The sequence below is a fragment of the Nomia melanderi genome, chromosome 5, assembly GCF_051020985.1.
Source record: "Nomia melanderi isolate GNS246 chromosome 5, iyNomMela1, whole genome shotgun sequence".
Classification (NCBI taxonomy): domain Eukaryota; kingdom Metazoa; phylum Arthropoda; class Insecta; order Hymenoptera; family Halictidae; genus Nomia; species Nomia melanderi.
The window spans coordinates 18,485,712-18,513,533 of NC_135003.1; the positions used below are offsets into that span (position 1 = coordinate 18,485,712).

Sequence of the window (27,822 nt, forward strand, 5' to 3'; positions counted from 1 at the left end):
TCGAGCATGTCGATTCGACATTGAAAAATGAACGCAAGTGAAAACAACTAAATTCAATATTTAAATTACCTACGAAACGTATTATTCTACAAGAAAATACGTGATTTCTTTAATTAATCCCAATTCATGAAAGTAACGACTACTTTGAGTATAGTGAAGTATGTATGTACATCTCGGACACCCGTAAGTCAAATATATTACGACGCAACCTTGGACGGTATAATTTTTAGCAAAGAAAACGAGTTATTACACTTATTCGAATATAAGATAATTATGAAATTGTATAATTGAGTATTTTTCCTCGGTTTTTTAAGAATCAGTTCTATATTGTCGCTAAAGGTGTTCTGAAACTCATCGAAGCGCCAACTAGCGAGAATGTTCCCCACTAAATTGAATCGGAAAAGGAGCATCCGCCTCCGGTACGCCCATGAAAGAAGCGAAAGGTGTCCGCCAGTCGAGCCTCGCCATTTTCCTTGGTGGTGTGAATACTTCTTGTTTGATCGTGAGCGAAAAGACGGTGCCGTGCGGGTAAACGTGTGGATATCCTCAAAGCATTTTACGTGCGTGGCACGGTTTCTGTCATGAATCAGTCCCGAAATTTCACATCCTTGCTGAACCCGAGTTATTTGCAAAACGCGCAGCAGAATGCTGCGACTGCAAACGCAGCCGCTGCTGCAGCTGCTGCAGCCGCCGCGGTGAGCGCCGCAATTGCAAACGGTACCCAGCTAAGCTCCAATTCCACCAATTCAACGACGAACAACACCAGGAAACGTGAAGCGGAAAGTACGCATCGAGCGAGTTCATTTCATATATACAGTTCGCCTAATTAGACAGTTTTTACGCGGTGCGACGTGTCCATTTCGCTCGCTGTTGCTCATCTGTACCTTGTATACAGACCACTGAGAGAAGGGTTGTTGAACTTTCATAGAGAGTGTTTTAGGATTAAACCAACAAACTTAGCTAAGTTCAGAACGTTACATACACCATGAGTCGCTTTGGCTTCTTTTTTGGTACACTGAAGTTCTCACTGTTAAGATTTTCAGATGTAAGCTGTGTGTTTTTGGAAGCAATAACTCATTGTTCCTCAAGTGCCGTTGTTGGTATCGTTAGAGGTCATACGATAGACAGATTTAATGTTTCCAATACAATGGAATATCTCTATCAAAAAGATGTAGCTTACACCGGGAATCTTTAACGTTGACATGTCAAATTCTGTAACAAACATATTTTGTGTGTATTCTTAGCCTTAAACACTATACGTATAATAATTGTACATTGTTATTCTTTAGTGTTATTTTATCTAATGTGTAACATGAAATTTTATATCGATAAGCAATAGATACATACAAATCAGTGTGTATTTATATGTGAAATATATGTTACTCTTATTGTTTGGTGTTCCCCTTTATTAGCATTGTGTGTAGTACAATGTATTTTTATTTTGTAATTTTATCATGGATGAGTAACTCAAATATATTTTAGGTGATGGTAAGCAGGAAAAAGAGACGAAAGAGGAACGTAGGAAGAGGAGGAAAACTAGATGGGGCGGTAGTGAACATGACAAAACATTTATACCAGGCATGCCTACAGTTCTCCCAACAAACCTGACTCCTGAACAGGAGAAGGCTTACCTCTGTAAGTTCATTTTCTTACTTACTATGGTCATTGTTTTCATTGAATTGTTTTTTATATAAATATATGTTACACACACATATGTATATATATATGTGCATAAATATATATGTATATATATGGGCAGGAAATAACTTAAGAATCTTGCTTCTGCGTATAAGTTTCTGAAACCAAATTTATAAGACTATAAAAGATGTAAGTATGTATGTATTGCTGAAGTATATATAGTTGCCAGAGGTAATTCATTCGTTTAAACAATTTGAGCAAGTCACATATGGCAATAGAATTGCCAATTTTGCTGAATAATGACAACAAATTCTATTTGTTTTCAAGTATAATGTATAATCATATATACGTAACAGCAAGTTTAACAAATGAATAAAAATATTTTTGTACATTATTTGAAAAAAGAGAGATAAAAGGAACAAATGTATATATTTCATTGGAACATTTACCTCGTGGAAATTGTTAGACATAAGAAAATACTCTACACTTTTGACACATGCTTACATTATAGAATGTATATGGCTATGGCAAATTGGCAATATCTAACTGTTGGGGTTTCCGCCCCCTCTAACCCGTTGGTTTACAGTTCAGCTGCAGATCGAGGAAATCAGCAGGAAGCTACGCACTGGAGACCTTGGAATTCCGCTTAACCCTGAGGAAAGGTTTGAAAGAAACTTACATACCAAAAATGACCATTACATATCTACAATACCTATCTACTGACCATTCAGCAGCCCATAAGTACAGGGGCCTTATGATATGGCTCCAATACAATTAGTGTCGGATACTGATGTCTGTTTGAAAAGATTGGGCTTGATTTAAGCCTCCACGCAGCACAGAAGATGAATTTTGATAATATTGGTTTGCCCTAATCAATTTCTTTTACTAATTCATTTTTTTAAACACTGCTACAAAAGTAAATTTTTATATATCGAATTATTATCAATCGAAAAGCGAACCTTTCTTCTTTACGAATTCATTAGATACTCCATATTTAAATTTTTGAAAATGTATTAACTTTCAAATTGACTGCTACACATACATTATAGAGATATATACATGTACATATGCATGTACTTCAGTAAAGTTATAGTAGCAGTGTTTAACATGCAGTGGGTATTCTAGTCCATATATCTTTTAAATAGTTCTATTGTTGCACATGTAGGGAAATTTTAAGGTGTTCCTATGCAATTTATATCATTTAAGTTCATAGTAGATCAAATTAGTAGGCTTTCTATAATTGTCAGATTTCATAAATATATCTGAATATGTAATCTTAATAAAATAATGGAATTTTATGCATAGGATACCTTGATAGATGCTCCTCCTAATTAGGCTGCCGTGATTTGCACGGTATTTTAAACTTGTTCTTTATTTTCTTAATGGCTACAGGAATAACTTTATCATTAAGTAATTAAAATAGATCTCTTTTTCTTAATTACAAGCATAATGAGCAGATTTCAGGAAAATATTGAAATTGATCAAACGATAATTGCTAATATAGGCATAATATTATATAAAGATCAATCTTACGTTACTTTCAGGTCCAACCTTAAATAAATACACTTATTAATTTCTCTAATAAATTAATTTACTCCAATAGGTTTAACTTTTCTGATTTTAGCTGGAACCATTATTTTATATTATTGTGTTTCATTAGTATTATACATCATAGTAAGATATACAAGCTATTATTAACTAACCCAAAAAAATTATTTCCTAATAATCACAGGATCTATCTTAGCAGCTGACATCATACCGATATCTGCCGTGCACAAACGCGCAGTCTTCCAGTGGTTGCCTACTGATTAGACTTATATAGCAATCCTACAATTAACAATATATCATTTTTTATTCTCTGTTTTGATACCTTGGCACTGTTGGAAAGCAAACGTTATACATTTCTAGATTTATAATTCCAGTGTATCATGCAATGAAACAGAATATTTCTATTTCTGTGCAACATTACCCAAATAAATTTTAAACGGGCAAACACTTAATTATTAAACTTTGAAAATATCTTTAACAAACTGCTTGCTTCCTCTGAAACATAAAACTATTAGTCTTTGTATGTGTACATATATAAATATCGTATGTTCTATGTATGATTTACTTTTAATTTCGTTTGTATTTAATTTAATTGATGTAAAGAGTAATAATTATTTTAACTATTATGTTACGAAGAATATCCATTTCCAACATGGTCACAATGTATCTTATTTATAAGAGGCAGTAAATGTTAATCAAAGAGATGATTAAAGCCTAAATAACAATGAAAAAGTCATTCAGAGTATTGTCCCGATTTCCAACTTTCTGTTAATAATCAGCAGTTCTTTTCTCACTTAATCACACAGTCATAGTAGGATCAGGTTGCTTGTATGCTAGTACCATCTTGATGCAAGCTTTCCATTCTAATGAATTTTTTTATCTTTTTGTTTTACAGATCACCATCTCCTGAACCCATATACAGTAGTGATGGTAAACGGTTGAATACAAGAGAATATCGTACTAGACGTAAATTGGAAGAAGAGCGTCACAACCTTATTCAGAAGATTCTTAAAATTAATCCCGAATTTAAACCTCCACCAGACTACAAGTAAGGTTTATTTGAACGCAAGTAAATAAATTACCAGTAAAATTTACATAACAATGTGAATTTTTATGTCTCTAGGCCTCCGATAATACGAGTGCATGATAAAGTAATGATTCCCCAAGAAGAACATCCAGATATTAACTTTGTTGGTTTGCTTATTGGCCCACGTGGAAATACATTGAAGTGTAAGTTAATATCGTAAATACTTAATACCAGTGTTACGCGTACGTTATAATTTATTTTTGTACCACAGCAATGGAGAAGGAAACTGGAGCAAAAATTATAATTCGTGGTAAGGGTTCGGTGAAAGAAGGAAAAGTTGGAAGGAAAGATGGGCAACCTTTGCCTGGAGAGGATGAACCTCTTCATGCGTATATAACAGCGAATAATCTGGACGCCGTAAAGAAAGCTGTTGAGAGAGTACGTCCATTTGTTTCGTAGTCTTACATGGCCACTCTACACACGCATTTTTATTACATTTTTCTTTGTAACAGATTCACGAAATCATACGACAAGGTGTAGAAGTACCTGAAGGACAAAATGATTTACGACGTAATCAGCTCAGAGAGTTGGCTTTATTGAATGGGACATTGCGTGAAAATGATGGGCCCCGTTGCACTAATTGCGGAGCGTCAGATCACAAGTCATGGCTGGTTAGTATATTACCCAGATTTCTTGTCAGAAGTTCTGTTACGAGTGTACCGAATAACTTGAATACTTGAAAATCTTTGTTACCACAGTGTCCAGACAAACCGAACGTGACGAACAACATAGTATGCTCAAGCTGTGGAGGAGCAGGTCATATTGCTCGCGACTGTCGATCTAAACGACCAGGGCAAGGTGGACCAGCTGCTGCAGGAATGGGAGGAATGGGACCAGGTGGAGACAAAGCTAAAATCGATGAGGAATATATGTCTCTTATGGCAGAATTGGGCGAGGGTCCACCGCCTGATAGATCCAAAAGTGGGCAACAGCGACAACCTAACCCGAATCCTAATTATCCTGGTCTCTTTGACAGGTAAATTGTCTTGTAAAAAGGATGTATAATTCTGTTTCTACAATTCTCTAATACTTGTTTATCTTTTAGACAACAAGCTCCGCGAGCTTTAATGGCTGCGCCAGCCCATCCGCCTCCACAAATGATGCAAGGTGGACCAATGATGCCACCGCCAGGTATGGCTCCACCACCATGGAGTCAAGGAGAAGTAAACAACATGAATGGTATGAACATGCAGTGGCAACCACCAGTTAGTATGCCTCCTCCACCTGGTGTAATGCAACCGCCTCCACCACCGCCGGGTTCTACATCTCAACCGAATATCCCGCCGTTGATGCCCTGGATGGCTGGCAACAATCAACCACCACCCCCTGGACAAATGCCACCAACACAGATTCCACCACCCGGGATGGGTATTCCACCTTGGCAACAGGGACAGCAGGGACCAATGCGTCCACCTCCACCTGGAACAGCACCACCACCAGGATTCCCCGGATGGCAGCCACAACAAATGGGTGGATGGCCACCAGCCGCACCAGTTCCACCTCCTCCTCAACAACAAACACCAGCTCCACCTGGCATCGATCTCAATACTTTACCTACGTTATTGGCGCAGCCACCTCCACCGCCACCACCAACTAGTTAGTGCAAAGAAATCATCCGCTCATCTAATTAAAACTTCTTCATCCGTACAATAGAGAAATATTATCGGTCGTGTCAGTAAATAGATTGCAATGTCGGACTGAAAGCAGTTAACTATTAATCCTTGAGACGATCCAAGATTTTAAATAGTTTTTTCATCCTTCTGTGGCTTTGTATTTTATAAGCGAAAAAAAGGATACAACCAAGAATCTATTTCTCAATGTATATTCTGGACCATACAATATGTATAAGAAACAGCTTTAGGTTTGTAACGCGTTGTCATAACGTGTCAACTATACATTGTGCTCAGCAAGGAAAAAAAAGAGATCTATAGTTTTGGTTACCATTATTTTCAAACTTATCGTATGTACCTAAAGCTTTCTTATAAGTGTACATGTAAGTGATACGTCAAACGCATTTTTATAATGCCCCCCACGAAACACTATAATTTTTACTTACATACTTTTCTGATCACTTCTGTATCGTATGTTACAACTAGAATATAATTTACATGTATTGTGCGATCAGTATGCATAAAATTGTGTATACCTTAGCGAATTTGTTGCTCTGCACAAGTGTTACTGTAAACAGTTTTACGCTTCAATATATTACCCATCGCAAAATGAGAATTGTACGATAAACGTTTGACATAAAATGTATTTTTTTGTGAAATTCTGCATCCAAGTTCATGCAAATCAAACTCGTTTGTACATTATAATGGTCGCGGTTAATCGTTTAATCGATTACAGATGAAGCATGATTACAATTATTTTAATAGTTGATTCAAACACTGGATAATATAATGAAGCATTCATGAATGTATTACTTGTGCTGGCGATGAGTTGTCAATTTTAATTATTACTTAGGTTATTTATGTTAGAAGTATTTCTGCAATTGTTGTTTCACATTTATATGAAGTGTATTAAGGATTCACCAACTACCGAAACATAAGTATGATATCGCAAACGTCCAAGCGCAATAATTTTTCTTATCACTGTTTCACTAGCAAACATAAAACGAGTCACCAATACCATACCTTATAAAAAAAATCCATTCTATATGAAATAACATTAGTATTGCGTGTTACGTTTAGGATACAAGAAGATAGTTTGTGAAACTTTATGATAGCTTAATGTGTATGTTAATTACACAATAAAGGTACATACAAGTAAACATGCATTTTTTAAAAGAAATTTTCTTACACACGAGATTTGTAAAGTTTTAATTGAAATCGCATAAGTAGTATGATGGAATATATTGATTTTAATGATACAAAGTAATGATTTAAAGTAACAAATCAAAATTAATATCGGGACGTTTTATTAAAATTGAGATAGAAAGAAGAAATTTGTATGTGTTACAAATAAAAAATCTTAACGGTCTTATTTAAAGTATAGTTTTATAATTATATGTACAAAGGTGTTACACAGTGAGTGTTACAGATTCAACAGCTCCAGGTTTTATCATTTCTTTTACAATGTTATTTTTATAATACTAGAAATATGGAAAACGTGGTATAGGTTATAAATTTTTAAAGAAAGAAATGATTATCCTACAGAAGAAATGATTAACTCGGCAACGTCTGGATCTGGACAGAAAACAGACAGTTGCATTGTTACTTGAGTCCCGGACAATGCTAATCTTGCACGAGCAAGAACCTCTTTTCCACCTCTGAAAACACCGCTCAATAACAGATTATGCGCAACAGCACCCGCCTGAACACGATTGGTTCGATCCACGACATCCAAACCTAAAAATCCGGTAAGACTTTGGATAGCCCCTTCTAGACTATTTACAGAAGGATCTAGAGCAAATGTTTCTTCCAATTTAGCATATCCCTTCGCAGCAGCTGTCGCCCAAGCAGCATTGAAGTTTATTCCTCTGTTTCCAAGTCCTCGAACTTGATCAGCTAAGGTCACTTCCAAATCCTCCAACTACAAACGGATCACGAATATATTTGAATACCTACTGTTTACTATGACTGCATCAGATATAAGAAAATAATGTGTACCATATATTCGTCGTTGTAGCCTTGTTCGGCATCCGGAACACCTGTTGTAGGATCGCAATCTCGAGCCGTGAACCGCAGAGTTGTAGGAATAGTGGCGACGCTAGCGTGAACACCTTCAGGATATTTTAATACTGTATACGTTGTGCCTGGTTCATTGTACGGTAAGAGTGGACACGGAACCTCGCAGACCATCAAATAACTAAAATTACAATAAAACATTGCTTTCTCCAAAGAATATAACACTCGAATAAATATATGAAAATTTAACTACCCTTCGGGTGGTTCAACGGCTACTGTTACGTTCTCTAACAATTGATCCGACAGCGTATTTATGCAGTCGAATTGCAGAATAAGAAGTTCTGTAAACGTATGCTTGATGCACTTCACGTTATATTCCGTCTCTGATTCCGTTAACTCGAAGACAGGCGAGGATTTCAGTAGCGTCGAATTGCGGATCTCTACGGCTAATTGTGGTATCTGTGACAGTTTATCCATGAAGCTCTCCTCTCGCGTTAACCGAGGTTGCTGTTGTTTCACCGTTGCGTGAACCTCTATCTGCGGCGGTTCTTCTACCGTTTGCGCTGGAGGAATCTGCAAACGGTCGACATTTACAAAATCATCGCCAATATGAACTGATGCAACGTACGTCGAGTATGAAGTTACCTGAGAGATGTCGAACGGTTCGTCCATAGCTGTATTCATGTAATTTTTCAGAGCTCTTTCTAAACTAGGCACGGATAACAAAGGGGGCTGTATCAGAGGAAGAATAGACGGGTCGTTTTGTCGCTGCAGAATGGCGCAGTAATAAGCCGCTCGATCGCGAACTTCGTCATCGGAGTCTAATTGGCAACGAGATAATAAAACTAATACGTTTGGTAACAACGGAGGGCATGCCGCGGCAAAACGCGCCAAAGCGGTCACCGCAGCCGCACGTACACTGGCACTTTCCAGGATCACGCGATTGTAAATGAAACGAATATATCTGGATGGCTGTTTAGACGTTGGCCCCTCTTGTCCCAGTAAATGCAAGATGCGAACGGCGAGGGAATTGTGTTCGCAGTCCTCGATAAACTCGCACAGATGTGCCAGACCTGCTTCCTTTGCTTCAGCGTTGCCTTCCATAACGGCAATTATTGTATCCGCAATCGCCGCCTTATATTCGAGACCTCCTTCGTCTCTTAGCATCGCAGAGAGGAAATTCATGAGGACTACGTGCTTGCGGGGGAACTTCTGGCATAAAGCCCTGGAAAAAGAATTTCATTAAGACATAGAGAAAGCCTCCATCTTGAGCAGAAAAGTAGAAAATTCATCTATGAAAATTACCTTATGGCTTGAACGACTACCACCTTAAATTCATCTGAAATTTCGGATACGAAAGTAGCAATTTGTTTCATCAATCGGTCAACAGAACTCTCCGCTCCAGTCTTTAGAAGAGTGGTAATTGCTAATGTAGCAATCGATCTGTTCGAATCTGTGATCAAGTTATCTAAATCTAAGTTGCAGGCGGTAACCGCCGCCGGGTGGGTCATAGCAACTTTATTTAAAGTCCTGACCGCAGCAAATCTTAAAGCCGGCTTCGGTGACCCGCAGAACAATTGAAGAACGCTAATGGCAGGACCTATTTCCCTGGGTCCGCTTCTTCCAAGGTTCACCAATGCGTGCGCCGCCTCGTACACCACCATTTCTGATTTTTGACGTAAACAAGATTCAATGAATGCTAACAACTCTTCTCCTTCGTCGACTTCGTCTAGTAATTTACATGCCATTCTAATTAACATACAAGCAGCATATGGACTCTTTGGACTGGTCCTCATAAGTCTTGCAACTAGCTTAATTACTGCATGTTTATCCGATTTGCGAGCTTGATACAAAACACCCAGAGCATGGTATTGAACCATTACATTATTGGAGTTCAATGCCTCTTGGGCTTCATTTGCCCATCTGCGAGCAACATCTGCAGATACATTGGTCAGGTGCAACGAAGAAACTAAGGCTGCACTAGAGACTGCTGGAGAACGATCTACAATAGCTTGCTTCATGTAACGTTCTATAGCAGCCAACATTCCACCATCTGTGATGGTACATAGTGCTCTTATGGCTGCAGCTCTGTACAAATCTTCCTTTCCAGTCATATCTTTTGTCAGACTGGAGGTTACTATAATGACATCCTCTGCCAAAGAACTTAATTCCTTGATACCCAAATATACCAAACGTCTTAATACGACATCTTTCGATTGGAACAATTTTGTCATAGCAAAGAACGCTTCTGTGGCCTCCGTTGTTCCCAACTGCTCCCCTTGATTCAACAAGTATAATATTTTTGTGAGGATATGTGCACATTTTATTGGATTCACCGGGCTATTATTGAAAGTACGTGCTTCTTGGAGCACTGTGGTCTTCTCCAAATTCTGGAAAGGATTTCCCCCACCTAGTAATAAAAATTGACATGAGGAACAGCATAGTACAACTAACCATTCGCAAGCTATCCGCTCGAAAAGTACGCGTAACTTAAATGTATTAATATCGAACCATGCAAAAAGAAAGATTTCATTGATAAAACTCTGTATTTTATATCAAACGAACGTCTGAATCTGTTTACGAGGAACTGTCACGAGAATGTGATTTACTCGCTTAACCTCGCTAAGAAATTTACACTATACTCTAATATAAGGTACGAAAGACGCTTATTCGTAATTACCATCTTCTTCTTCCTTTTTATCACGTTTAAATGCATTCATATTTTACAAAACCACCGCCGGAATACTGGAAAATAGGGTACACGTCACCTCAACTCTTTGGCATGGGAACCATTGTAATGAACACCGTAGCGTCTACAGTGGCGAACAGTTGGAACTAAAAACCGTGTGTCTCGAACGCTATTACAATTATCTACATTACCTACGGTTGTCTAATTTTCACGAAAATTGCCTACAATCAAGGGGCTTTCGCTAGGCAATTAACATCGAGGGAATTAATTTAATTACTCGTGCTTCTTCCATTTAACAACACTTTCAATCTTGACAATATTTTCCATGAAAAATATTCATTACTTTCTGTCTAAATATTAACGATATTTTTCGCAACTAACGCAATTGATTATCTTCTATCAATTAAGAGACAGAACTATTTCACTTCGATGTTTTATGCGTTGATACATTACACAAGGTTTAATATTGAATTGAAAATTTTATAAGTTGGCTAAGGGTTAATACGTATATTTGTGCAAAAGAATTACATTTGTACAATGAAATATATACAAAATATATAAATATAAAGAACACGTGTGACTCAGGCACGTGTACAACCAGAACCATTCGAGTTACTTGCTCTTCTCGTTACTTTGTTCTTTGTACAACTTAGTTAAATCCGAGATCGAACTCTTTTCGCCACTCGACGAAGGAGGCCGACCTATCCTCAGCACGGTGTTCCTGTTCGCAGAGTTCGAGGTACCCTTTTCCTTGGATTTGGTTTCCGTCAGGACCTCGTCTTCGGAAGGCTTCATCCCGTTGCTCCATTTCGCCAACCATTCGCTGGCCACAGTCTAAACAAGAGAACAAACGTTCAAACAGCTGAGATCTCGTTATACATTATACTTTGGAAGAGAATAAAAGGACGATCGGTTCCACCTTATTCCCACTAGTTTCCTCGATAACGGGATCTTTCAATTTCCCGCCTGTCTTTTTCAATTTTTCCACTTCCCTCTGCAAGTTCCGTTCCATCTGATACTTCGCGACCGCCTGTGCCAATGGTCCTAGCTCGCCCCTCATAGCAGCGTCGAACATGGCCTGCAAAGTCGATCGTTCGAATTCAACTCGGTAAACTGTATCGCGTAAGTTCCATTTTACAGGATTAACACGATAAATGCCGCATAATATTCGTAGAGCAGATTGTTACTCACGTCTCGACGCCTCTTCGAGTCGGCGTTCCCGATCGGATCGGTTTCGGTTTGCGGGCCCAGTTCGAGCAGCACCTGAAAATCGGCGTGATTGCCGAGCCGGAAACCCACGCCGACTCTCGAATCGGTACCTGTCGCAGGGAACAGAGGAAAAGTCAAAGAAGTTAACGGCTTCTTTCGGAAAAGATCGCTTTCACGCCCGGGGATATCGCTTTCACGGGGACTCGAAGGCTGAAGGTTAATAGACGTTATCGTCGTTATCTCGGCCGTCGAGTACGTTTTAGCATGACCGCGCGAGGAGCGAAGTTAACGCGCGACCAGTGAAAGTGGTTCGCGTGTCTCGCATGGGACGATCGTGATAGCTCGCCGGCGTGTCGGCTCTATGGGAAAACGGAATCCGTGAAAAGTGTGACACGCGGACGTGACGTAATCGCGTTTACCTTTCTTTATCGGCGGTATATTGGAATAGATCAGCGAAAGTATCGTGGGCAGCTCCTCGGGGATGATCAGACTCGCGGTACCTGGAACGATCGGAATAACTTGATACACGATTCTTTGGAAAACAGTTGAGGAGTGATCGAAAGCGATGACGCAGAACTCGGATTTCACTTTCTATTTCATTCATCTCTAACTCTCTTCTAACTCGATTGCCAAGAGACACCAGGCGACTCTCCATTGACCACCACGTTCGTTATATTTGACGAACTCCTCTTCGAGGACCGAGTAATTGGCTAGTTTGATTTTAATAAGCTTACCAACTTATAATTGAATTACTCAAGCGGAAGATCGATACGTCCCCTTTTCTTAAGCATTTAGGAGTTCGGTGTATAATTCAGCTTCCTCTGTCGAAGGTTTTGAGTGTTTTCGAAAACTCTCGGATGACTATTAGCATCCACCATGCGATAATGGGAACAATGTAAGACGCTGCAAAGTGCAACCGACGGTCGTGAAAAAAGAGTCGTTGATCTGTCGCTTCTAATTAGACTATGATCAAGGACCGCGCGGACGCTGATTTCTCGAGAAGTAGGCGAAGGACGGTAATATTTGTATCACTTACGATCGTGGAGGAGCAGCAGAATACACAGCGTTACCAGAACGTCCTTCGTGCTCGACATTTTTTCCCCAGAGGCGTCTTCTCGTGCACGCGTGATCCTTATTCAGCTCTCCAAACGTTGCGTCATTCCGCATCGGCGAATCTTCTGCGATCAGAGTCGTTAATCCAATACACGAACGTTCGTTAACAACCGGCAACTACGAGCTATATACTACAACCGATTAATCGATCGAACCGACACCGATACTCCGATACACCGATCTCCGCTTGTTTCCAATAACAAAACCAACAAACTCCGATGCGAGTGTTCGGTTACGATCGGCACGTCCGCTCATCGAAACCGTCTGCGACATTCCTAGCTATTTAACGTCGTTAATCTCTACTTTCGTCAACGAGCAAACGAACACGCGAAGACTTCCAACTTTCAGATACACAACTAATCAAACGAACTGTTCATTACGATTGACAAGGAACCCGACACTTCCTATTACTCGACCCGACCGATCGCCAACGATTTCACGCGCCGATTTTGCCAACAGGAGCAGAGAACGTCGACGGGAGTAGAAACTACGACCGATGGAACGCAAAGTTTCAACCGCGATCTTCGCGTTCGCGATGGAGATCGACGTTTATATCGTAATTCTCGCGATTGGTAAGGAACTCGACACTTCCTATTACACGACCCGACCGATCGCCAACGATTTCACGCGCCGGTTTTGCCAACAGAAGCAGCGGACGTCGACGCGAGTAGAAACTGCGACCGATGGAACGCGAAGTTTCAACCGCGATCGTCGCGTTGGCCATCGAGATCGACGTTTATACGGTAATTTTCGTGATTAATAAGGAACTCGACACTTCCTATTACACGACCCGACCGATCGCCAACGATTTCACGCGCCGGTTTTGCCAACAGAAGCAGCGGACGTCGACGCGAGTAGAAACTACGACCGATGGAACGCAAAGTTTCAACCGCGATCGAGATCGTTTCTACCGTGATTCTCGCGATCGATACAGGTGGATCGCGGCTGGACACTATCAGCGGCCAGCTCGCCGGATTGTTCACCTGTGCTGAGGCAGGCTTGGGAAACTGGTGTCGGCTCGGCCAGCAGGCTCGTGTGTCTGTCGTTATACTTACATGAAAGTGAAATCTAAAGCTCCGGCTGGCAGGTAACGCGGCGTCGAGCCGGCCTACTCCGGCGAACTGAGGCTAGAATGCAACCGCGTTCCTTGGCACCGCCGGTGCGAGAAAGACCTCCGGAAAGAAGTTCTCGAGTGAAAGGAGACGTGGTTCAGGGATCGAGGTCACCGAGTCCGAACGACCGCCGATCCATCGGGGATGAACTCTCTCTCCTTTTCCTCTTCGGCCGCTCGCTCGCCGCTCTCTTTCTCTTTCTTGCGCGCGCGAATTTTGTATTTGAGTCGCTCGGAAGCCAATGTTTACCCTTTGCACTCGGATATTTCTTACTAGAAATATTTAACATTTCTTTGCGAGGCGAGGACGATGTTCTTTGAGACTAACTCGAAGAGAAATCACCAGTACATCGATGAACAAAGCTGTTTTATTCCAATGCTTCACGTATCGAGGCGTTGTACGAAGTTTAACATTAAATATCACATTCTATTTTTACTGTGTCAAATCAAGTGACTGTACCCCTCGAGTGCAAAGGGTTAAATCCAGGAAACTGTTCCATCAATTGATTCGAAAGGTTGTAGAAAGAGTTTCGAGGACGAAAGAGTTTGTAGATCAGTTTTATTCGATAATCTTCTTTCTTAGCAAGTTAGCTACGATTACAGAGTAATTGGATAATTAAAGGATTCATGCGACCGTTGCTGTTGAATTACTGCAGACTTGTTTTACGGTCGGCTCGTAATTCGATGTCTTCGCGTTTAAGCAACTTTCCAGATCTTAATTTAGATTGAAGGGGATTCGTGTTGCTAAACGTCTGCTCGTTATATGTGCGGGTTTTTAATGTGCAGTGCCACGAACATCGATTTATTCAGTTGAATATTTGATTACAGTTGCTTGACGTGAAATTTCATTATTTTATTTAAAAGAAGAATCGTGCGTCGTTGATACTTGCTTCAACTCGTTCGAACGACTTTCGTTAACACTTTGAGTGCTGAATACTCCCAGCCGAAACGTTCCGTGTGGACGGAATATTTTTTTGCTCATCTGGACATCAATGAATTCTGTTAATTCGTACAATTAATAAAGTAATTCCTCAGTTTCACTAAATGGAATAATGCTAAGAAACACGTATATTAATCATACACACTTATTATTATCACCATGTGAAATTAAAAAGATCGAAAAACGCACATGCGTGTGCATAGTCGACAACGATGACTTTCGCCGAACGCATACATGCGTCCATAGCGCTCAAAGGGTTAAGCTCCCGCAATGAGAAGCAACTTTCCGTTTGTAATCGTGTCCTCGAAAGAATCCCAAGACTTTCCTAATTCCAGCTGTTCGCCTCGGCGCTGACGCAGCCTTCGGTCGCCGAGGGTCCGGGAATCCTCGTCCACCGAAAAATTAGCCAATTTCTCGCCTGGAATGTTAGAACGGAATTTTTCAGCGTTCGAGTCCTCTTCCGATCGAACGGCCGCTCGAGGCGTGGGCAAACACGTTCGCGTGTCGTAGATCAAGTCACCGACGCGCACGGACGTTTAACCGGGGAAAATAATAACATTCGGCTCTTGAAATACAAAGGCGCGAACAACTCCGCTATTGTGTATTCCGACGAACATTAACGTTCGAGTTACACAATCCTTGTTCGAGGCGACAGCGACGAATGGCCGCGAAGAATTATTACCCGAATGAAATATCGTCTTGGAAACGTTATCTTCTCCCGCTGAAATATCGTTGAAAGGATAATTTAAACGCAACACGGCGTCAACGGTTCTTAGCTCTGCCAAGAATGAATCCGTATCCTCTCGAGAAATCGCGGTTGCTGGCCGTTTTTGTCGCTCGAAGACGTTTCTTGCGAGGTTGGTGCATCTCACGATCGCTGTTGTTATCTCATCTTCCTCGAGAATCTTCCCGATGCTCGAGATACGCGTGGATTATTAGCAATTTCATAGTTAACGCAGGATTTCGCGTCGCTCCGCTGGACGTACGCGATCGCCTTTCGCGACCGTCGGGAGATTCACCCGGAAAACACCGGGAATTATACGTTTGTTCGATCGAGCTGGAAAAGTGAAACCACGTTACCGATAAGTGTTATTTGCGATGACAACTAGAAATCTCGATTTCCTTCCTCGTGCTCGGTAGGACCGTTTAACCACTGTTTGATCGAGCAACAGCGATACGCGCGTGACGACACGGTTCGCGTACCGTCTCGAGAGTTTCACGTGTGTTTTTCGGAAGTGACTAGATTGACGATTATTTATAGACAATATAAACACTCTGTCAATTCGCGATTGCATCCTGTCAAATATCTAACCCTTCGCGAATGAGAATTCTTTAAAGTATCAAGAATCTCTCCCGTGAGAAGCTAAATTATAAATTGAAGCCAGTCCGATTATGATTAAATTACTCGTTAATTTGCGATTCTATATACGAAAATCTGTCGATAAGACATTCTCCGAAGTTCAACTTCCAAGCATCGTCCTCGAGTCCCAAGAACTTGGAGGAACGGTTAGCAGGACTTGCGAAGAAGAAATGGTCCCCGATAATGACTGCGTCGGCATTACCGTTTAGCGTGCATGAGAAAAGACGGAGTCCTGGCCGACGCTTATATAACTCTGTGAACCCGGCTCGCAAAGGTACGACTCTCGAGAGAAAAGAGTCAACGTTCTAAACGGCGACACAAACGTTTCCCTCGGAGGCGTCCGACTCGCTGTCGGTTCTCCGAGTCGCGATTCAGACGCGAGCACGGTCAACCGACGGACAACTCGACGTTCCATTGCGCGGCGAGCGTGTGCCGAAAGCCGATCGCGTCGTTACGACGAGCAACCCGAGCTTCGACCATGTAAACAACTCGAATGCTTCCTTTTTCCGGGTACATTCGAGCGGCGACCGTTCCCGCAGACGCAATTGATCGCGCAACGAGCCGAGTACGTACCTCGCGCAACCCTCTCTTTCGGGTCGCCGTCGGAATGCTTATCGGCGAGGCGCGCAACGTCTACTTCGAGCCGTTATCGCGAGTACTCGAAGTAATCGTATGCCAAAAACCGTGCGCCGCGCTCCGTGTGCCAGCGGACTATCGCGTTCCGTTGATAGAGCGTCGACGCGCTCGTCGATATCGCGCGCGTTATCAACGGTAAACCGTAAACTTCCTCGTCGCTCGAGTGCGCGCGCTAGTTTTCCTCGAGTGCACTCCTGCGGAACTTTCACGCGTGCAGTCGTAAGCTCCACAAGTGTCTGGATCCTCTAAGCTTTCAGCTACCACTGCGGCCGTGGAACTGCCTACGGACTGATGGGATCTTCCAGTGCGCGACTACGTTCGAGACAACGCGCCGTCGATGGCAGAGGAAGGAGCGACCCGTTACAGTAGCTACGAGGTTAACGCGGTTCATCGGTAAGACTCAGCGGAGCCTCGACTCTAGAACATCGTCCGTGAGAAATCTGCGACGAGAAACCAGATCGCCCGCAGAAACGGCCAATTAGCGGCGACGGATGATCGGCTGGTTGGCTCTTTAAAAGAGAAAAGGCCTCTAAAAAGTCGCGCGGAGCGAGCGGCGGCGCCGGACCGGGTGATCCAGTGAAAGACGCCGCGAGGCGGTTGAAAACGCGAGCGTCCGCGGCCACCGGAAACCGTTTCGCGGGCCGCACGCGCGCTCGGTCACCGTTGGAGGTTCCGTTTATCGAAAGCAGTCCTCCCATTACGGGGGACGATCCGCGCGTTTCGAGGTCTCCGTCGAGCCGCGTACCGCCAGCTACCGGCGGAATAGGCAGAGTCGGCGTCGCGTCGCGTCGCCGGCTGGAGAGGGGCAGTTTAGATAGCGAGTCGTTCGTTCCTCGTTCTATGCAGGTCCGCGGCGTTTGTCGTTCACCGGGAGTTGACGATCGCGCACGAAGTCGACCAGCCTCGCCACGCCACGCCGCGCCGCGCCGCGCCGTGCCGCACATGCTACACCGAGCCGCGAAGGACGCGCGGCCGCCGATTAATCGTCCTTCCCCGTCGATCCGCTCGACTTCCCGGGACACGCGAATGCCGCCTGACTCGTCATGGGACACTCTATCGGTCGAGTGAGTATTCTTCCCTGTTTTTCGTCGAGGACCGCCGCGATCGGCGATCGTTCGTCGCGGGTCGTCCAGCGATCGTCGGTCGGGAGCAGAGATAACGCGGAAAGATCCGACAGATCGATGGAAAACGGACGTTTCTTCGCGGTGACACCATCGCAACGAGCTTGCGGAAGCTTCCCGCGATCGCGGATCGGCACGAGGACGCGTTTCGATCGTCGCGGACGCTCCCAGAGGCGAAAGATCGGCGCGATGACGCGGCCGAAGCCGCCACGGCCATATGCCGTTTCGCGATCGCACTTGCCGCGCTAGCCGTAACAGGTGTTTTGTCCCGACGCGGTCGGAACGACGATGTAACCGCGGAACGTCGAGCGAGAAACGGTAAGAAAAGAAACGACAAGGTGCGCGCGGGTTCCTTCCGTTCGTCGCTTCCCGGCCGGATAGAAGAAACGGAGCGCGCGCGCGGAAAGCACAAGTGTTTTCCTCGCGCGTTTACGTGGCTTATTTTTCGTGCCCCTATGACGCGACGACTGCCGCGACAGATGTACGACGCGGAACACGAGCCGCGGGTACGAGCGATTTCGACGAGCTGCTTGCTCTCGACGGCACGCGCGATTCACGGCCGAATTCGAGACTCGGTTCTGCGTCTCGCGATGGAACTGCTCAATCGAGCCATTCCTGAATTTTGTTCTCGCAGTTATTAGAAAGGTAACAAATCATTGAGGATTTACCAAGGATTCAGTAATAGCCAAACTGACTCGTAAATTCATTGAAGTCTCGACAGCTGTACGCTCCGAGTTCCTACGGAAAGATTTCGGAAAGGCAATTCGATTGTTTGGTAGTTCTAATGTTGAACGGTGCGTATATAGGAAGGAACTCCCTGGGAGTTTCAATTGAATCCTTTCGTGAAATTCGCGAGCTCTAAGTACGTAAACAGAGGCGGTCTGTAATTATTGCGGAAACGCTTCTTTCGGAGTGGAACGGAGGAACGCGCCTCGAATAATCGAACCGTCGGAACGCTCGTTTTTTCCAAGTGCATTTAGACCGCGTGACTTCCACTCGTCTCCATCTTTCGTGGCTCGCTTCCTAAAAGTCTGCGGGCCAGCTACAAACGCAACTCTGGTATTCGCGCGACGTCCAAATGAAAAGCGAAGCGAAGGAAAATGATCGAAAGTGCGATGATCGTCGATGATCGATCGACTTTTCTATCAAATCCAGCGGCTGTTCCGCGTGCAGGAGTGCGAGATAGTAACCTTGAACGTGCGTTTCCAGTGAATGGTGTACGATGACTTTCTTGGCCCGTGGGGCCTAACTCTCATCACAGTGGTAGTCGCGCTGGCCGTCATCGCTGGCTTGCTGGTCGCCGCGTGCTTTCTGATTCCAGGATGTCTCGGATACAAGTGCGTCAAAAAACGAAGTAAGCTTCAATCTTTTACACGTGAACGCCGCTCGCGTGGCATTCGTCGGTCGCGCGGGTAATCGATCGGCGAGATCGACTGAAACATCTTTTCCAATTTCTTATGGTTTTCCCTCGTCCTTCACGGCTGTTTCGAGATCGAACCGCATCCTCTAATCAGAGGCGTTCGCGTGCCAGATAATTGATCCTCGGAGCTAGAATTAAATTCACGCGACGCGCGGCGCGAGATCGCACGCCTCGAACGCGTAATTGTTATTTATACCGACCCGACGAACGCGTAATCCACGTTTTCAGGAGTACGCGTGGAATCGGCGCCGCTCGTTTCATCGGTCCCCGACTGGCAATTCTGCGCGCCGATCGAGCGCGGAGGTGGTCAGCGATATTTTATCTTCTCGACACGTTTGCGAGCTGCGCTTATACCGCGCTTGTGCCGACGAGACGCGTGCCGGGAAAAACAATTGCGCGTTTGCACGGCTTTCGACCTTTCCCACTATCATTTAGCCGGCCGCGATTGTTGCGGCAGATACGTCTGCCGCGATATTTATGAACCAGCGACAGTCGCGTTTAGTCCGAAATTGCGATGACTCGTCGAAGCGGCGCGAAAGTTAGGAAATTCTTCCGAGGAGCTTGCGGATCGAGGTAAACGATCGTCGAGCTTAGCGGATCCTAGCTTACGTAAAACACAAAATGACAGGAGCAGCCGGATTACGCGGGTCATTGAAGGGCCTCTGCGAGCGTGAAGCGGTCGTGATCCCTATCGCTGAATTTCCTGTGTCTCGCCGTATTCGCACGTTGAGCGATCATCATCGGGACGTCTGTCAGAGTTGGGCGAAACGTCACTCGATCGCGTATCGCGATGATTGGATGCGACATCGGTTCGATGGCAAATCATCCTTTATCGTCGTCCATCGTCACTGATCCACGACCGAAATTAAGACGATTGCGAGTTTCAATTAGCGAGTTCACTGCTCATTGTTTTGCTCATAAAACGAAGGTCTTTAAGTTTCATTTGTTCATTGACATTGAAGAACGTCTACTAATAAGAAATCTACGAAAAAAAAATTTTTCTCTGTTAAATCTCAACTGATTCTCCTCGGCTACCCTATAGGTAGCAACTTGCAGCGGAAGTTGCTCGATCTTAAACCTTTGCACTCGAGAGGTGACTCCTACAATTAGTCACCACTTGAATCACGAATCTGTGAAGTACTGAAATAAAACAGCTTCCCGTTCAATCAATATATGTTTCATCGGTAAGTTTCAAAGAACGTCGTCCGTGTCTCATCGGGCAATGTGTCACTTCCAACGACAAACTTTCGAGTACAATGATACTCGATCGAATCGCATTTCGCCTGACTATGATCGCCTCAACGACAGATTCTCGCGCGTTCGACCGCGGAGCGGAGATCGGCGGTTTTCCTCCGAAAGGAAGGAAGCTTCGATTCCTGCGCCGCGAGTCGCGTGTGTGTACGTGACGCCATTGTTCTCGCGTTGCTAGCTATACAACACAGGCGCTCGTGTGTGGTTTTCTTCGTTTCCTCCGCGATGTTACGCAATTAGGTATGTCATCCCGCGGACCAGCCGCCTGCCGGCCAATAACGCCGCCATGGAAACGCCCGTCCCGAGCGCACAAAAGGATTTCGCGGGTCCCGCTGGGAACGGTCGGTGTAAACCAGTCCACGTCAACTACACGCTTTTCCTTTCAACCGCCGGCGACGCTGTTAATCGCACGGCTGCTCCTTGTCAAGCTCGCAAGCTTTCCGAAACTGAATAAACCGATTTATTCGCGGATTATTTCGGTGAAGGAGTCGCGCCGGTACACCTGGCCGTGGCGTCACTCCTCCGCGGCCGCTCGAACGCCCCGTTCAGCCGCCGCGTATGGCTCGTCTGCGGAATAATTGAACTGGGTTACGACGCGCACGTCGACGAATTTCAGCAAGAAACTCGAGGAAACGCTCCGCGCGTCCTTTACTTTCGGTCGTTACATTCGCGTCTCTTTTGTCCCGCGGGAAACTCTGTTTCTCTTTACCGTTTGGCCGCGCCAGAATTTCCCGTCGACGCGTATTTAGAAGGAAGCCCATTGGAACCATGAGAACCGAATTCAACTAACTTCAACGAATCCGGAATAGTCATATTTATATAACACGACTAACGGAAGATGCAATCGTTGGATTAGAACTCGCTTACGTCAGATAAAAGCGTGGTTCGCCGCGATTATTGCCGATAACATTTTACTTTTCTAGAATTCACTGAATTCTAAATATTCTCGATGCATAGAATGTTGGGCAACTCGTTGCTCGGACGTATTCATCGAACGAGTAGGAACGTTTTAATCGTATCAATGCTCCCTGGAATTTCTATTCCGCCGAGGCGTATGCAGCAACGTTCGCTTGAAACGCGTACGGAGATCTTCGACGATGTCTGAATCGCGATCAACCTTGGAGCTCTGATTCACCGTGTTCCTTTATCGTAACGTTTTCATCCCGTGGAACGATCGACCGCGGGTTCTCGGCGCTCCCGTTAGAGCGACGCGGATTAAACGGCATTAAAAGCCCTCGATCGCAGATGTTCCGGTAATTGGAACGCCGTAGGAAATTAGGACTCGCCTCGGTTTTTATAGACGCGTCAAGTGAAGCACGTAATTAGCGGGCGAGCTGTAGGCTGCGTCTTGCGCGGCGCGGCGCGGCGCGTAGCGGCCGTCCCACCGACTGTTTACAAATTGCGTAATCACAGGTATGAATAATTCCTTGCAGAGAGAGATGCAAAAACTGTGCCGCTGCGTGTCAAGAGCAGACAGAATGAAAACGTGAAGCTGAACGATGTCAGCTACAGGTCATGGAGATTGGGCAGCCTCTACGAAGACGGCAGCAACGGTACCGTGTCATTACATGTACGAACTGTCCGACCGTGCCACGCGATACACGCGACCTATTCGAGACAATGCATAAGCACCATCTTGAGAAGTTAACGCGTAGAGCTACCGTGCGCGCACAACCGACTTTGAACCTTTTGCGCTTCGAAGTTTTTCTCTAGAACTATTCAACATTCTTCGACGAGACGTAAACGATTTTCTTTGAAGATAATAAGAAAACGTGCATAGGTTACGAATCATTTCAATACTTCAATACTTAACACTAGAACTACGTATCTACCATACTAGAAATACGTATCTACCATAAAATGGCTGGTTTCGATTTGCTTGTTTCGTAATTACTAATACCAAGTGTTAAACGTCACGAAAATTTTAATGTTCTATGCGTGGACTTTCTAAATTTCCTGAGAAAATCATAGCAGATCTTTTGAAAATGTCAATTACTGGTTCTAACGTGAATCTGGATCGCCGCGACTCATCTCGCGAAACATTTCCGCAGGCACGAGCAACGAAAACGTTGGAGCGACACCGGGAGCGTCCTGGAGCCCCAACAATGCCCAGTTGGAGGGCGCAAATTCCTCCTCCACCTTGGTAATTTACGGTGCCGGGTAGAAATGTTAGCCGGCTTTAACGAAACGCTGCGATCCATTGTATTAATCCGTTTCGGTGCGTTGCAGAACCTGGTGCAGAAAGATAAGCAAAAGCCGGAGAAGAAACAAAGGGAGTTCCCGACGGAATTGACGCTGAGCCTGCAGTACCTGCCGCCGTTCGACGAGTCGGTCACCGGGAAGCTCGTGATCGGCATCGAGGTATCAAACGACCGGTTCGCTTTTGTCGCGCGTGTCCCGCGACCCGAATGGAAATCGAGTCGTAAATCCGAAACGAGTCCGACGCGGTTTCAATGTTCCGCGCGGTCCGTGTCCCACGCGAGGCGACGGGAAACGCGTCGGAATGCCGTCGCCTCGGATCGGACTGCGAGCACCGTGTTCACGCGTTCCTTTTCCAACTTCGCTCCGCCTCCGACCGCCGTGATTTCTACCTGAACATCTTCGGCTCTCGTTTTCATCGGCAGATAAGCCGGCTTTGTTGTTCCAGCTTAACGGTAGCGGGCAATTACGAATGTCTAATGAGACGTTGCCCGCCGCCGACAAGCTTTCGAGCAATTACGATAGAACCGTGAGGCGCGTGTAATTGGCATCCGAACGAGCGCGAAAAACTTGTCGGACTCGTACGCCGGTATAAACTGAAGGGTTTAAATGTTGTACAGGCGTTGTCCGGACTTCCTCCAAAGCAGTACAACTGCACGCTGGAGCCGTACGTGGCGCTGACCATTATCAAGCAATCGTGGAGCCACAGGAAACGGCAAAAACTCCACAGTTTCCGAACGCGAGGCGTCAGGCACACGGCCAGTCCTATTTTTAAGGAGACGTTCGTCGTCGCGAACGTAAAGTCGCACGAAGTTAAGGTAGCTGCGGCATTTTATTTCCTTCCTTTTTGGCTTTTTCTTTTATCTCACCGCGCCGTCCCGTTTCAGCGTTGCGTTTAATTCAAGGCTGCGAAACGCGTCACGTCGCCCCGGCGCAACGCGAAACGCGAAACGCGACTATCACAACGGCTATGCACATGTTCGCTCGACTGTGATATCTCATTGCACTCGAAAGCTTTACCGTTGGAAACGTTCAACCGTTTTCCGATCGGATCTCGACGTTCTTTGAAACCGACTTATCGGGAAGTCGCGAATAAATTCGGCCAACGAAGCCGTTTTATTTCGGTATTTCACGTGTCGACGCATAACACGACGCTCGATGTTAAGTAAGGAACTTTCAAATTTTCCTGTGCGATAATCCCGCGGTGCTCGCCGTAATGCGACGTCAGGGAGAACGTTCGTGCGTAGCTGCTAACGACGCGAACCGCGAGCAGAACCGCGATAGAGACTCCAATTCGAGGCGTTTTCGCGACGGAAAGAGCCGGAAGTCGCTTATCGGAAAGGTAATTCTGGTAACGAGAACGCGGCGAGGCCCGCATAAGCGCGGCGCGCGACGCGAATGCGTTTTGCGCAAGCCGGATCGCGTGTTTCGTCAGGCTGTCACGAGAATCGAATATTCTCGTCCTAGAAGCGCAATCTCCGGGATTCGATTTACCGCGGTTACGCGTTTTTTCCCCGGCAGGACTGGATCCTCGATTTCGCCGCGTACGACCACGACAGGTACGCCAACGACACGGAATTGTGTTCCCTGAGGGTATCCGTGAAAGAAGTCAAGCACATCCTGCACAGTCCGGAGATCCACATGTTCAATTTCAGAATGAAGCCGTCCAATTTGGTATCGTGATCACCGCTAGAGCTGCCGAGCGGTCGAACTGACTTTTCCGAATTGTTCCGTGGAAACTCGATTAAATCAGTTTCTTCAGTAGTTTCACGGGGAAGCTCCAATGATTTTCCCAATAGTCGCGAAAGAAGAATTCAGGAACGAGTCGATTCGACCGATTCGGTAGTTCCAATGTTAAACATTCTCTTAACCGATCCTCCACGAATCGAGGAACCCATTCACCGCTTGGTTTTTCAGGAATTTGGAAACGTTTTATTAGGTATAAGTTACTTACCCACTGCACAGAGACTGACTATAAATGTAATGAAACTGCGGGACGTCAAGTACATGCCGGCGGTGTCCAATTTAAGCCACTTCAGTAAGATATCGTACTAATCATCAGACCGCGGACGCTTATGCGAATTCCCGGTTTTATACGCGCGTTTAGGCCGAACGAAATCGAGCCAATAATTAAGCGATAAAACCGTAGTAAAGTTTTTCCCGGTGCTCGCGATACCCTCCGGTAAGATACGATTGTAAACCTGGATTATTTTAGATCCGTACGTCAGGGTGTTGATGCTGAACGCGAGGACAGGCCAGAAAATGAAAAGGAAGAAAACGAAATTCCTTTGCGCGACTTCGCAACCAGAATTCAACGAGACTCTGACGTTCGACGTGACGTACAACCAACTGGACATTGTGCAATTTCTAGTAGTGCTATGCAGCAAGGTAAGAACAGCGACAAAGTACATTTTAAGGGTTATACCGATCAACGAACATGCGCTGATACACTTGATCTCCGTAGAACTTGGCTTCGGAGATTCCTACGATCAGCGCGGAGCATCAAAGCGACAGCGAAGACTCGGTCTCTTCGATCTGCAGGACCAAGGACGTTCATATCGGCAAAGTCGCCCTAGGAAAGGGAGTCAGAGGCTCGACGGAGAGGCTGCACTGGTTTTCCGTGCTCCACAACCCCAGGAAACTCGTCACCGTGTGGCACGCGTTGAAATAACGTCGTCCTTCGAACGCGGATCCGTTTGCAAACGCGGACTTTTCAAGGGGACTTCTCGACGCTTCGCTAATCGAAATAAAATCAAGTTTTGTACATCCTTAACACTGGAACTATCGGACGCATCACAGATTTCAGAATGTTTATTTTCGAAGTATTTCAATCGCTAACACGCTTTCGCGACGGTTTGTAGAACACATTTGTCCAGAATACAATCGTTCCGATTTTGATAGGATATTCGAAGTTACGCCGATTGCTCGGTAGTTTCAGTGTCGACACGAAGACAATCGCGCACGCCGTAAATGCATAAAATGCATGAAATCCGCAGTCCGTTTTGTCGTCGCGATGAGTCTGCGAAGCTGGTCGTGCCTCTTTGTGATGGGATTCATAGACATCTAATAATAGAGATATAAAATGCGGGACGGTTAACGTTACCGAGCGTATCCTTAATTCTTTTTACAACGTCGAATTCATAAGGATCTCGAAATAATTCCGATTACCATTTTACGGCCATTTTAAAGTTCGTTTTCCGTTAATTCGAGTATCCGGGAACTAAATGATGCGATACCGTAATACGGCCCGGCTACATTTTCCTCGATTACGTGGCTTTGTCCTGCAACAAAGGACTGGGAACGGGAAGGCAACGATTTCTCGTGACCGGAAAGGATCACCGTACGAGTCCCCAAACGGTTTCAAAAATATTCCGACGATACGGGCGGCAACGTTAGCTGTCCTGCTCCGAATACCTCCGTATTTATCTTCTAATTTAAGATTATCGATGCAATCGCAGCCAAAGATTGTGAATCTAAATATTTATACGATTTCGTTGGTATGTAAAATGTTATTTAAAGTCCACGCGACTGAGCACACCGTTACGAATGCATTCGCGTGCATACGTGTTCTGTACCGTCTTATTTCATCGGTTCAAGCTATTCAGAAAGGAACTACTACCTCTTTTAAATGTATTAACTCATTACAACCCATTGCAAGTGCACTGTCAATAAATATATACGATACTATTACGTATAAACAAATCCCTGTCAAACGAAATAAGTTAATTTGAAATATTCAACTTTACAGTTTCGTTTTCAGTCCTACGTGTACCACATATGGTACGCAAATACCCATAAGAAAATATTTTCTCTAAAGACAATACGAAAATACATAAAAATAACCAAACACTCGAATACAAGTGAATATTTTATTAAAAAAATCAATACAGTTCACAAGCAAAATACAAGGGAAATCTTGGAACGCGTTAAACGTAAATTCAAATCTGGCGGGCGGGAGCGCGGCCGGCGCGAGTTGCCGCTGCGCAGACAGAGGGCGGCATGTCCGTGCCGCTCGGTCTCGTAGCAACGTCGAGGATAGGTGCCCGGCCAGCTCGCGAGCTTCAGTCTGTTTTGTGACTCGTGAGTGTGTTGTGTTCGTCCTGGTCGCGTTCAGTTTCTTCGGTTATCCTTTTTCTTTCCGTCGCGAGTTCGTGGTTGGATCGGTCGACGAGGAAGTGTGCGTACGAGTGCGTCGCCGACAACGCAGCGGGTCCACGACGAGACGGTGAGTAACCGGATTCGACTGCTCGTAAATATCCTGCACGGTTCGGGCAGCGCGCTGCGTCGCGAGCTGGAATTGTAACCTCCAAAGGCGCTCGAGGTCCTTCCACGTACAACGATACTCCTGCCGTCTATCTCCCTCCCTTTCTCCCTCGCTCTCTCTCCCTCGGACGGTCCCCGGTGTCCTGCTCGTCGAACGTGTCCCGATGTTATCGATATTCCGCCGATCGTCCCCCGAACGGGACACAGCCGGTGTCTCGCGAACCGTCCGCCCGTTCAAACAAGGACGAGGCATCGCCGGAACCGCTTCTCGCGGCAGTGTCAACCGTTTTTGAATATCAGCCAATGGCAACGCTCGAATTCTCGGTTCGTGCTCGTAACTGGCAGTCCTCGTCTAACGTTCCCGCACACCGTTCCGTTCCGTCGCACGATAATTCCCATTGAATGATGCGCGGACGTTAACGGACGACTCGGCGAACCTGTCGTTCCGCGTTGGATCGTTCGCGAACACCTTTCGGGAGGAGGTAAACAACCGGACATATTTGATCCAGCGATGCGAGAGGCGCTTAGGAGGCGAGGAGATGCTGCGCAAGGAGTCGCGTAAGTTGGAAATATCGCGGAACAAAGAAGATGGTGTCGTTTAGTAGGCTAGT

General features: G+C 45.1%; 5 protein-coding genes across 14 annotated transcripts in view; 3 read left to right on the top strand and 2 right to left on the bottom strand.

Moving 5' to 3' along the window:
* The first annotated feature begins 401 nt into the window (after positions 1-401).
* On the top strand, positions 402-7,043 carry SF1 (splicing factor 1). Its single transcript, XM_031971221.2, has 9 exons — positions 402-783; positions 1,483-1,635; positions 2,225-2,300; positions 4,082-4,234; positions 4,310-4,416; positions 4,485-4,651; positions 4,726-4,884; positions 4,972-5,249; positions 5,319-7,043. Exons 1-9 carry the CDS (start codon positions 582-584, stop codon positions 5,872-5,874), a joined length of 1,851 nt encoding a protein of 616 aa, XP_031827081.1. The 5' UTR covers positions 402-581; the 3' UTR covers positions 5,875-7,043.
* Positions 7,044-7,252: 209 nt separating this feature from the next.
* On the bottom strand, positions 7,253-10,728 carry gammaCOP (coat protein (coatomer) gamma). Of its 2 annotated transcripts, XM_031971220.2 has the most exons (6): positions 10,580-10,728; positions 9,205-10,309; positions 8,545-9,124; positions 8,153-8,472; positions 7,882-8,080; positions 7,253-7,804 (listed from the first exon to the last, which is right to left on the bottom strand). In XM_031971220.2, exons 1-6 carry the CDS (start codon positions 10,617-10,619, stop codon positions 7,418-7,420), a joined length of 2,631 nt encoding a protein of 876 aa, XP_031827080.1. In that variant the 5' UTR covers positions 10,620-10,728; the 3' UTR covers positions 7,253-7,417. The 2 variants fall into 2 exon arrangements, with proteins under 2 accessions (XP_031827080.1, XP_076223749.1); XM_076367634.1 differs by having other exon boundaries at positions 8,153-9,124.
* Positions 10,729-11,086: 358 nt separating this feature from the next.
* Positions 11,087-21,990, bottom strand: snsl (snustorr snarlik). Of its 4 annotated transcripts, none has more exons than XM_076367648.1 (7): positions 21,459-21,990; positions 13,966-15,379; positions 12,834-12,975; positions 12,217-12,297; positions 11,780-11,907; positions 11,508-11,666; positions 11,087-11,422 (listed from the first exon to the last, which is right to left on the bottom strand). In XM_076367648.1, exons 3-7 carry the CDS (start codon positions 12,889-12,891, stop codon positions 11,201-11,203), a joined length of 648 nt encoding a protein of 215 aa, XP_076223763.1. In that variant the 5' UTR covers positions 12,892-12,975; positions 13,966-15,379; positions 21,459-21,990; the 3' UTR covers positions 11,087-11,200. The 4 variants fall into 4 exon arrangements, with proteins under 4 accessions (XP_076223763.1, XP_076223762.1, XP_076223764.1 ...); XM_076367647.1 differs by lacking the exon at positions 21,459-21,990 and adding an exon at positions 19,269-19,405; XM_076367649.1 differs by lacking the exon at positions 21,459-21,990 and adding an exon at positions 15,644-16,703.
* On the top strand, positions 17,128-26,638 carry Syt20 (synaptotagmin 20). 4 transcript variants are annotated; one of them, XM_031971246.2, is made up of 10 exons: positions 17,128-17,350; positions 19,288-19,432; positions 22,183-22,302; positions 22,801-22,892; positions 22,979-23,110; positions 23,569-23,766; positions 24,470-24,622; positions 24,866-24,986; positions 25,164-25,336; positions 25,413-26,638. In XM_031971246.2, exons 2-10 carry the CDS (start codon positions 19,291-19,293, stop codon positions 25,617-25,619), a joined length of 1,338 nt encoding a protein of 445 aa, XP_031827106.1. In that variant the 5' UTR covers positions 17,128-17,350; positions 19,288-19,290; the 3' UTR covers positions 25,620-26,638. The 4 variants fall into 4 exon arrangements, with proteins under 4 accessions (XP_031827106.1, XP_031827105.1, XP_031827108.1 ...); XM_031971245.2 differs by lacking the exon at positions 17,128-17,350 and adding an exon at positions 17,798-18,021; XM_031971248.2 differs by lacking the exon at positions 17,128-17,350 and adding an exon at positions 18,245-18,396.
* Positions 26,639-26,965: 327 nt separating this feature from the next.
* The window catches only part of Wdr62 (WD repeat domain 62), a 104,675-nt gene continuing 103,818 nt past the window's right edge, over positions 26,966-27,822 (top strand). The window contains exon 1 of one of the 3 annotated variants that reach the window (XM_031971386.2): positions 26,966-27,173. The gene's annotated coding sequence lies outside the window, so the exon portion shown is untranslated. Of the gene's footprint in view, positions 27,174-27,553; positions 27,770-27,822 lie in introns of those variants that run through there. The other 2 variants (XM_031971385.2, XM_031971387.2) reach the window with 2 other exon arrangements.